The sequence below is a fragment of the Marmota marmota genome, unplaced genomic scaffold (assembly GCF_001458135.2).
Source record: "Marmota marmota marmota unplaced genomic scaffold, marMar, whole genome shotgun sequence".
In the NCBI taxonomy this organism is placed as follows: domain Eukaryota; kingdom Metazoa; phylum Chordata; class Mammalia; order Rodentia; family Sciuridae; genus Marmota; species Marmota marmota.
Genome location: NW_025999895.1, coordinates 1,078,266 through 1,087,472, shown reverse-complemented (window position 1 = coordinate 1,087,472; position 9,207 = coordinate 1,078,266). Strand labels below are relative to the sequence as shown.

The 9,207-nt window shown below is 58.0% G+C and overlaps 3 protein-coding genes and 1 long non-coding RNA gene across 8 annotated transcripts in view; 3 read left to right on the top strand and 1 right to left on the bottom strand.

Moving 5' to 3' along the window:
- Positions 1–1,691, top strand: part of Hgs (hepatocyte growth factor-regulated tyrosine kinase substrate) — a 15,864-nt gene extending 14,173 nt beyond the window's left edge. For all 4 annotated transcript variants that reach the window (XM_015504063.2, XM_048797246.1, XM_015504062.2 and 1 more), the window contains exons 19-22: positions 284–417; positions 495–614; positions 739–825; positions 1,135–1,691. In XM_015504063.2, coding sequence (XP_015359549.1) covers positions 284–417; positions 495–614; positions 739–825; positions 1,135–1,245 — 452 coding nt within the window. In that variant the 3' untranslated portion in view covers positions 1,246–1,691. The remainder of the gene's footprint in view (positions 1–283; positions 418–494; positions 615–738; positions 826–1,134) is intronic.
- A 563-nt stretch (positions 1,692–2,254) lies between these two features.
- On the top strand, positions 2,255–5,702 carry Mrpl12 (mitochondrial ribosomal protein L12). Its single transcript, XM_015504064.2, has 5 exons — positions 2,255–2,405; positions 2,846–3,032; positions 3,377–3,460; positions 5,030–5,167; positions 5,308–5,702. The coding sequence occupies exons 2-5, from the start codon at positions 2,880–2,882 to the stop codon at positions 5,422–5,424; spliced, it is 492 nt and encodes a 163-aa protein (XP_015359550.1). The 5' UTR covers positions 2,255–2,405; positions 2,846–2,879; the 3' UTR covers positions 5,425–5,702.
- A 586-nt stretch (positions 5,703–6,288) lies between these two features.
- Slc25a10 (solute carrier family 25 member 10) overlaps positions 6,289–9,207 on the top strand; it is a 9,390-nt gene continuing 6,471 nt past the window's right edge. For both annotated transcript variants that reach the window (XM_048797267.1, XM_048797271.1), the window contains exon 1: positions 6,289–6,345. In XM_048797267.1, coding sequence (XP_048653224.1) covers positions 6,304–6,345 — 42 coding nt within the window. In that variant the 5' untranslated portion in view covers positions 6,289–6,303. The remainder of the gene's footprint in view (positions 6,346–9,207) is intronic.
- Positions 6,865–9,207, bottom strand: part of LOC107157700 — a 4,441-nt gene continuing 2,098 nt past the window's right edge. The window contains exons 2-3 of the long non-coding RNA XR_001505528.2: positions 7,958–8,108; positions 6,865–7,178 (exon numbers count right to left, since the gene is read on the bottom strand). This is a non-coding gene — a long non-coding RNA (uncharacterized LOC107157700). The remainder of the gene's footprint in view (positions 7,179–7,957; positions 8,109–9,207) is intronic.

The following is a 9,207-nucleotide window of genomic DNA, read 5'->3' as shown; positions in this document are numbered from 1 at the left end:
TGTAATCTCAGTGACTTGGGAAGGCTAAGGCAGGAGGATTGCAAGATTCAAGACGAGCCTCAGCAATTTAGCAAGGTCCAAGCAACTTAAAACAGCTCTGTCTGCCCAAAAAAAAAAAAAAAAAAAAAAAAAAAAGCTGGGGATGTGGCTCAGTGGTGAAGCGCCCCTGGGTTCAATCTCCAGTATCCCCATCCAAAAAAGAAAGAAAACCTCAGAAAAGGGAGTCCAGCCTCCCTGCCCTCGCCACTCCTCAGAAGCAGCTCATCTATCTTGTTTGTCACAGATCCTAGCATGGTGAGTGCCTACATGTACCCGGCAGGGGCCCCTGGGGCACAGGCAGCCCCCCAGGCCCAGGCGGGGCCCACAGCAAGTCCAGCCTACTCATCCTACCAGCCCACTCCCACCCCAGGCTACCAGGTATGTAGACAAGACTGCTCCCCTCCCAGCTGGGCCCAGGTCCTGCCCATTTCCCATTGCACTACTTCCTTCCACAGAACGTGGCCTCCCAGGCCCCGCAGAGCCTCCCAGCCATCTCCCAGCCTCCACAGCCAGGCACCATGGGCTACATGGGAAGCCAGTCAGTGTCCATGGGCTACCAGCCATACAACATGCAGGTATGGTGCACTGGGCAGGACGCTCCTGGTGTTGGGCTTTAGATTGCTGCAAGCCAAGAGGCCCCACATCTGTCAGGGCACGGTGCTATTCTCCCAGTGTCTGGCTTCATCTTACTCTCCACAGAACCTTATGACTACCCTCCCCAGCCAAGATGCATCCCTGCCACCCCAGCAGCCCTACATCACAGGACAGCAGCCTGTGTACCAGCAGGTGAGCCCTTCCCTGTCCACCTCCCCTGTGTTGCCTGATGGGTTAGGGATGAGAGCCTGACTGCTGTAGGGCCATCCTATGCTGCAGTCCCGTGGGGAGACAAGGTCATGCTTAGGGTCCTCTCAGACACATGAGGACATAAAAGCCAAGGAGACAGGTTCACATGTAGACGGCAGACCCGTGGAGCTGTGTGAAAGCTGGAGCTCCCGGGCTCCGTGCACCATGTTGACGGCTTCTACAGTCCACCTTGTGCTGCAGTGCAGCCCCTGGGAACTGTGGCTCAGGTCTCTCTCCTCTCCTGCCCCACAGATGGCGCCCTCGGGTGGCCCTCCCCAGCAGCAGCCCCCTGTGGCTCAGCAGCCCCCTGCACAGGGGCCTCCTGCACAGGGCAGTGAGGCCCAGCTCATCTCCTTCGACTGACCCTGGGCTGGAGATTCAGACCATCCACAGTAACACTACAGTTCAACCGAAACCACCTGTGTCTAACTAGCTGTCTCCCTTGCTTTGTCTGACCCTTCTAGCCCCAGTCCTCGTCCCTGTCCTCAGCCCAGGCTTCTGCCACTGTCTCCCAGCTTTGGTCCTGTCTTGGTCTCTGACTTCTTTCCCCAGGGCTGGGCCTCGGGGACGGGAGGGGGTAGGAAAAGGACCGTCCTCGAGAGTCCTCAGCTCTGTGTGTTGGAACCTGCAAGAGGTGGCTGGAGTGGGGACCCTTAGCCCTGATGCAGCCCGCTCTGGTCTCACTCTGAGCTGGCAGTGAGCTATCCAGGCCTGGTTCCCCACTTCTCAGCAGGGTGAGGGCTTCAGGCTCTCTGCTTTTCAGCTGTCCTCCGACGCAGAACAGAAAATAAAATATATTTCAAAAAGTACTTGCTGTTTGGTGGCCAACATGCCCTGGCTCAGCCCCAGTGGCAGCTGGGCACTGCTTCCGTGTGCTTACTGTGGCTATAGCAAAATTCCTGAGGCCGGACAGTTAGTAAAAACAATTTATTTCTTACGGTTCTGGAAGTTGGGAGGCCTTAGCCTTATTGTAGGTGGGGACTCTGGGGCGTCCCTACGGCGCAGAGCATCACGTGGCAGGGGCATTCGACAGGTGCAGAAGCGGCGACCCACTCGGGAAGAGCCCTTATGCCTCCTTCCTGGAGGTCCCACCTTCAACGCCATAGCGGAAGTGGAGCTAACAACCTGGGTTTTGGTTGCGGCGCAGGAGCCACGGCCGGAGCTGCGGCCCACTGTGGGTGGGCTCTGCGGCGAGTCTCATGCGGCGTCCCTTACCTCTCGGAAGACCCCGGCGGTCAGGCACGGGATCCTGGAGATCGCAGGACGATTCCCCCGGTCTCCTGCGGGGGAAAAGTGGCAGTCTGCGCCTGCGCGGCGCAGCGCGCCGCCTTGTGGGTAATCTCGGGGCCGCTGAGGCTAGAGTGGCCCGGCCCAGCTCGAATGCCTGGAGGCCTCTGGGCTAGANNNNAGCCGCGCTGGTGACCCTTCCCGCTCCCGGGACGCGAGTCGCTACCGGCGGCCGCCCGCCGCCTGTGGGGGCCGCCCCTGCGGGCTTCGGGCCTGCCGCGCTCCGGTCTCGCCAGGTGATTGCAGGGCCCTGGGCGCCATCACTGGGCCGGACGGTGGGGCCGATCGGGCAAGGGGATGGTGGGCGCGCGGCCACCCTCCTGGGCCTGGCCGCGGGGTCCGCTCGGCCCTAGGCGACCTTGGCGTCCTGGTCCCCAGGGTGCAGTCAGTGTGGGTGGCGGCCGGCCGCGGGCCCACGTTCAGGAAGGGTTCTTGTAACGAAACGCCTGGGCCAGGTGACGGAGTTTGCTCGCCCAGAAGCCCGCCGTTCCGGGTGGTGTCACTGCACAAAATAACGGGGGCTCCCCAGAGGAACCCGAGGTGGCTCGGAAGCCACCCACCCCTGGCTGGGCCCAAGGATCGAGGTGGTCTCCCGCCCCGGTGTTGGAGGACCTGCTTGCATGTCTGCGCACCCCCTTCCCTTCCCGAGCTGACGCTGTTTGCATGGGGCGACTAGACCACAGGTGCCAGGTGTCTGTGCCGTGCGACAGATGAGGAGCAGCAGCCACCGAAGGGGTGAGGCGCTGGCGGGGGCACCCCTGGATAACGCCCCCAAGGAGTACCCGCCCAAGATCCAGCAACTCGTCCAGGACATCGCCAGCCTCACGCTCCTGGAGATCTCAGACCTCAACGAACTCCTGAAGGTAACTGGGGGCTGCCCTGTCTCTGATCTCTTTTGGGAGTTTGGTAAATTGTCACAAGTGTGCTTCCCAGCCGGCCATGTTGGCATATTCCTCTACCCCCACCTACTCCAGCAGCTGAGGCAAGTGGATCTCAAGTTCAAGGCCAGGCTGGGCAACTTAGCAAGACTTTGTCTTAAATTTTTAAAAAGGTCTGGGGATGTGGCTCAGTGATAGAGCATGTGCAGGGCTCTGGGCTCAATCCCCAGAGGTGCTTCCCCAGGTCCAAGGACTAAGCTAGGCTTTCCCCCCATTAGTACAATTGGAGTGTAACAGCCATTTACTGAGACTGTTCTCTGTCCCCACAGAAAACCTTGAAGATCCAGGATGTTGGCCTCATGCCAACCAGTGGCATGATACCTGGGGCTCTCCCTGCTGCAGCAGCCCCTGAGGTAAGGCCAGGCCAGGTTCTGGACAGAAAAGCCTTCTGTATGCCCAGCTCACCTCCTGTCTCATACTATGTGGCACAGTTCTCTTGTCCTATCTCGGGTCCTGTAGCTGCCATCCCCTGTGCCCTACACCTCTGCAGGTTCCCACTGTGGGCTTCCCTGCACACCCAGGGACTTCCCTGCCAAGAATGTTTGTGTCACTTGGTAAAATGGGGCAAGTGCTATGGAAAAAACTAGGGAAAAAGTTTATAAAATTTCAAGGAAGTCCTTGATTAGAAGGGAACATCATGGAAAATTGAAGGGAGTTAAAAAAAAAGGTCCAAGCATTCCTGGAGATCTCAGACCTCAATGAACTCCTGAAGGTAAGGGGGAGACTCAGCTCAGATGACAGATTGGTGAGGCCTGGGGGCCGCCCTGTCTTGGTCTCTTTTGGGAGACTGGTAAATTGTCACAAGTGTGCTTCCCAGCCGGCCATGTTGACATATTCCTCTAACCCCACCTACTCCAGAGGAGAGGCCAGATAGGAGGGCTCCCAGGCAAGAGCATGACTTTCTGTGCGAGTGGGAGCTAGAGGGGGCAAAGGGCAGGTAACAGGCTGCTCTGTCCCCTGGGCAGCTGGGAGCAAGTTTGTATTTCTGAAAGGAGCCCAAACCCAGCCTTTGATGGCTGGCTTGGGGATAAGCCTCTTTCATCTGGGTCCCTACCCTCAGGTCCCTTGGTCTGCACCAGGCCAGGTCCTACAGAACACCCCACACTCAGGATGGGTGGTGATTCCACGGGGGCCATCTTCACACTCCCACCTCAGACCTGGGAAGTGTCTTTAAAGGCTTGTTAGCTGGAGGTGCAGGTGGTAGTGGAGCACCTGCCTGGCCTGCTGGCGACCCTGTGAACAACACTTGTGAACACCCAGAAGGCTGCCAGATTCAGGCCCGACACCTAAAGCAAGGGTAGGATTGTCATACGATCCATTGTCCAAACTGGAGTGATTTTGAGAATGGACAGAGTGCTGTTGATGACCTGGCAGCAGGCCCAAACTAGGGCATCTCACACTGTGGTGCTCATGGTGGCCCTGGCTATTTGTGTGTCACCTCAGGAACACCATTGCCCATCTGTCCCATAGTCTTGCTGGGTGAAGGTCGAGGTCAATGCAGTCAGCTCATCATCGGCACCTGCCCCTGCATGGCTGAGGACGGGACCAGTACTACTTCCCTGGAACCTTGCACATCTACAGTGCACTTTGGTGTTGCTCACCCTGTCTCGTGAGGAGGTTTTTTACAGGATGTGGGGTTCTGCCGGCCTGTGAGGCAGGCTTCAGAGTGGCCCATAGGGAATGGAGTGTTTCTAGGTGAAGGAGCCAGGTCTAAACCCTGACTAGCCTGTGCTGGAGGAAATGCATCCGTTGGTCACAAGACCCCCAGAGGCAGTTTACTCACGACCCAGACTTTGCTGGGGCTGGAAGCTGGCAATGTGCCTGTCCTCGCTCACCTGCACTTCCCATGGGGTAGCCAGGAGAAGCTGCTCCACCTTCGCCCCATCCTTTCTTACCTTGCCTGCTTTCTTCTGCTTCCTAAGGTAGCAGAGGAGGAAGATCTCCCAAAACAGAAAGAACGGACACATTTCACTGTCCGCTTGACAGAGGCAAAGCCGGTAGACAAAGTGAAACTGATCAAAGAGATCAAGAACTACATCCAGGGCATAAACCTCGTCCAGGTGGGCTTCCTGTGCCTGAACCCTCTTCCCTGGGACCAGCATAAGCTGACAGTTATCTGGGGTGGTCCCTTCCAACATGGGCTTGGGTATGGTGGCCTAGGGCTCACAAATCTCTTGACTTTGCTGTCTGTCTCTGGCAGGCCAAGAAGCTGGTGGAGTCCCTGCCTCAGGAAATCAAAGCTAATGTCGCCAAAGCTGAGGCAGAGAAGATAAAGGCGGCCCTGGAAGCCGTGGGCGGCACGGTGGTTCTGGAATAGCCCCACCTCTGAGGACTTATGGACTGGGGTCCCTGGGACCCGGCGAGGCCCTGCCTGCCCTCTCCACCCCCAGCACCAGGCTCCCAGATGGAGATTCCAGGGGGCTGGAGTTACTGGCCCTAGTGGCAGTCTGTCTGGGAGGGACAAGATGGACCTGCTGTGGTGGGGGGGGAGGGAAGCCACTGCCTGAGCAGAGCGCAGGAGGCCACCTCAGAAGGTATGGGGTTACAGGAGTTCTTCTGGTGGCTGCTGAGAAAAATACACTGTTGAGGCTTGGGTGTGCGGAGTAGTGTGCCCAGGGTGGGTGGTACGAAGGGCCCCTGGGGTGGTGTGGTCGGAACTTTCCCAGGACTGGTCCTGCCCCTTCGCCCCCTCCACCAGGATGTCTGAGTGTGAAGAGGCCTGGGTTAAGGGGCCTGGCAGTACCCTGGCCAAGCTAGGAACTGAGTGGCTGCTGTTGGACAGGCCTGGCCCACCCTCTGGCTGCAGGCCCCTTAGTGCCTCTGCTGTGTAGCTGGCTGTAATGGCCAGGGGCCTTGCTCTGAGGACCCTTGGCTTCCTCTTCTCAGACAATTCCATGTTCAGCAAGACTGGGAGAGGGACAGTGAGTGTCCTTCTCTGGCCCTAGATAGGCTGACTTCCACTTCCTGTGAGCAAGAGGCTGTAGAATTGTAGAGCGCCCCCTTTGGGGAACATAGTGCTAGGCAAGGGGCCCCTGGGAGGCACACCCAGCTCTGCCCACTTGGTGGGAGTGCCTGACAGGCTCTGTCAAGCCTACCTAACATCACCCGAGGGCCCCTCCCAAGGGCCTTCAGTGTCCTTGCTGCCCTCCAGCCTCCACCTGGAGTCTCCCTCTGGCCCTGGCAGTTCCTCAGGTTAATGAGTATCCAGCAGCACGTCTCTGGCTTCACCTCAGCTAAGGTGAGCTGCCCTGGGCCTGGGTGCAAATAGACACGCTGCTGACCCTGGGGAAGGCACTGAGTGTCCCAGCTCAGGGACAGGCCCCTGCATCTTAGAGAGCTGAGCCCATATTCTAGTCAGTATGGACTGGTGGCTCCCTGCCCAGATAAGGGGGCCTTTCACTCCTGGACTTCCAGAGGGTGACTGCTTGAAGGTGGAGATGACCGTGACATCAGGCCATTGCCTTAGCCTCAGCCCACCTACCAGCAGGGGCCATCCCTGATAGCAGGTACTCGGGTACTCGTCCCTCCAAGTTGTGTCTGCTGGTGTCCTTCCCCTGACCACCCTGGGCCTTTTCAGGTGGCTCCTTGATCAGGCCCTTTGTTGTCCAGTGTCATGTTCACAGCTAGACACTCAGGGTCACTCCAGTGAACTGGGCTGCATGAAATAACCACTCAGAGACAGAGAAAGACCTTTATCTTTGGGTCCTGTGATGGCCCCTCTGACCTTAGGGGTCCGTGGAAAGAGACAAAGAGGAGCTCGCGCTGAACCCTTTTATTGGGGAGAGGCCATTCAAATGAGGCAAGGGTTAGGGTTACAAGGGGACAGGTGAGTGCAGCTCAACCCCTCTGAGCGTCCCCTGCTCCTAGGGCCATGCCTTGATATCCAAGCAAGGGAAAAGCCGGAGTCCTGAGTCACGTCACTACCAGCCACTCTACAGTGATCTTTGAGGTCCCCGTGGTGCATCAGGACCAAGGTGTGTGCATTTGGAGTGGCTCCCCACAGTCCAGGACTCCCCAGCTCCCTTTCACCTGCTCCAGACTGTAAGTGGTCCATAAGGAACTGTCTTGTATCTGAAAATAGAAAAGTGATACTACTTTCTGGTGAAGTGTGTCCCAGGCGTCCCTGGAGGCCTCTTGGCCTTGACCTTTGGACCTAGCATCTGGAGGTGGCACTGGGAATCCTGAGTTCCCTTCTTTTTGGGGGGAGGTGCACTCGACCACTGAGCCACATCCTCAACCCTATTGTGTTGTATTTAGAGACAGGGTCTCACTGGGTTGCTTAGTGCCTCACATTTGCTAAGGCTGGCTTTGAACTTGGGATCCCCCTGTCTCAGCCTCCTGAGCCACTGGGATTACAGGCATGAGCCACCACAACGTGCCCTGAGCTCCCTTCTTCAGAACCAAACCTTGGTTGATTCACCAAGTCCTGAAAGAGATCAGACAAGCATCTTTCTCTTCAGGTTGGCAAAGGTCTAACAGGACAGGGCAAAGTCCGTAACTGACCAACCCCACCCCACAGGCCCCCTGCTCAGGGATCTGCTAAGCCACCTGTATGGCTCCAAATCCCATATAGAGCACCTTGAAGTGTGTGCCAAGGGACCTGGACCCCATGCTGTGGACACGGGGCCTGGTCCAGAGCCTAGCTGGGTAGCCAGTCCTCAGCCTATGAACAAACATGTTCTGTTGGAGGATTCAGTTGAGAATCCTCGTGGGCTTGCACACCTGGAGTTTGCAAAATCCACGTACCTTAGAGCTTCTAGTCTTGGGTGCATTTATTTGCCCTGATTCCTCATCTCTAGGTCCCACTTGCCCCAGGCCTTCTGTCACCTTTGCTTAACTCTGTGTCCTACCTGTGAAATCCATTTCCACATCTCCTTGCAGTTCCCCGCCTTGGCTAGGTGTGGGTCGCAGTTCACACTCTCATCTGGTGTCCCCCTGACAATTCCTGTGACTTCCCTGTCCACCCGACACCTCTCTGCGTGGGCGGTACTCCCAACACACCTGAAAACACAGGAGCGCTTGACTGGGACATGACCGCAGGGTCAGAGTCCACCTGGAGTTCTACAAGACAGTCTCCTCATCTTCACATGGGCTACTAGCATAGGCATGGTGGGGTTTGCTCTGCATCCACGTGGAGGGTCACTGGGCCCTCAGACAAGGCTGGTCACCTTATATGGGTGTTTGGCTGGTTCATGAGACCAGGGCTTTCTTTCCAGTGCCTCACCTTTATGTCTGGGCAGGGATAGGGTGGCACTAGTGGCCAAGCCTTACCCCTAAAGCAACCTTGGGACTTGGGTTTCACCTTGCCTCAGGTGCACCTTGAACCAGGAGTACACCTGTTTCCTCACACTATTAGGAAGTGGGGTCAGGTGGGAGCCTAGATGTCGGTTGGTTTCTCCTGCTGGGGCCTGGAACCCACCTCTCAGCCTCCCCCAGGGTGGCTGCCTGGGGTTGACTGTCAGAGCAAAGCCTGAACTGGACACTTGCTGCGAGCTCTGGACGTTGAGGGTGGTGCAATTGTCTTAACTAATTGTTTTTGCCCCTGGATTTTACTTCATCTGCAAGCTGGCTCCAAAGAAATTTCCTGTCCGCCTCCACAGTGGGCGGGTTGAGGGGTGCTGGGGGGGGGGGTCGAGGGCCTCGCCTTTGTGGCACATGAGCTGGTACAGGTGGTGCAGGTTGCAAGTTCAGGCTGCGCTGAAGCCAGGGTGCTTCCAGGGGCCAAGCCTCCCAGTGCATGTGGTATGGCAGAGTGATTTTGGAAGCCGCATCTTAAGCCGGGATATAGGGAGTGGAGGTGGTCATTCGGTCAGGGCCCGGTTTTGACTTCGGTCGGACAGTCCCAGGCTCGGCTCCTCGCCGCGGCCACTTTAAGACGCTGGGTCCGCCCGCTGGGACGTGGCTCGCAGGCCCTCTCGCCGGGGCGGAGTCCCGCAGGTCCCGCCCCCGGGCCGCGCGGGCGCATTGGCTGCGCGGGGCGCGGGCGCGCGGTGGCACTTTGAACCGGGCTCGGGGCGGTTGCGGCCGGGGTCGCGGTAGCGGCCGAGATCTGGCCGGGTCGGGCAGGCCGAACTGCAGCTAATCGGGCCATGGCGGCCGA

Excerpts from the sequence above, each read along its gene's own strand:
- Mrpl12 (XM_015504064.2), top strand. The coding sequence starts at position 2,880 with ATGAGGAGCAGCAGCCACCGAAGGGGTGAGGCGCTGGCGGGGGCACCC. Across the intron at positions 3,033-3,376 it reads ACCTCAACGAACTCCTGAAG|AAAACCTTGAAGATCCAGGA; the intron begins GTAACTGGGGGC and ends CTGTCCCCACAG. Across the intron at positions 5,168-5,307 it reads AGGGCATAAACCTCGTCCAG|GCCAAGAAGCTGGTGGAGTC; the intron begins GTGGGCTTCCTG and ends TGTCTCTGGCAG.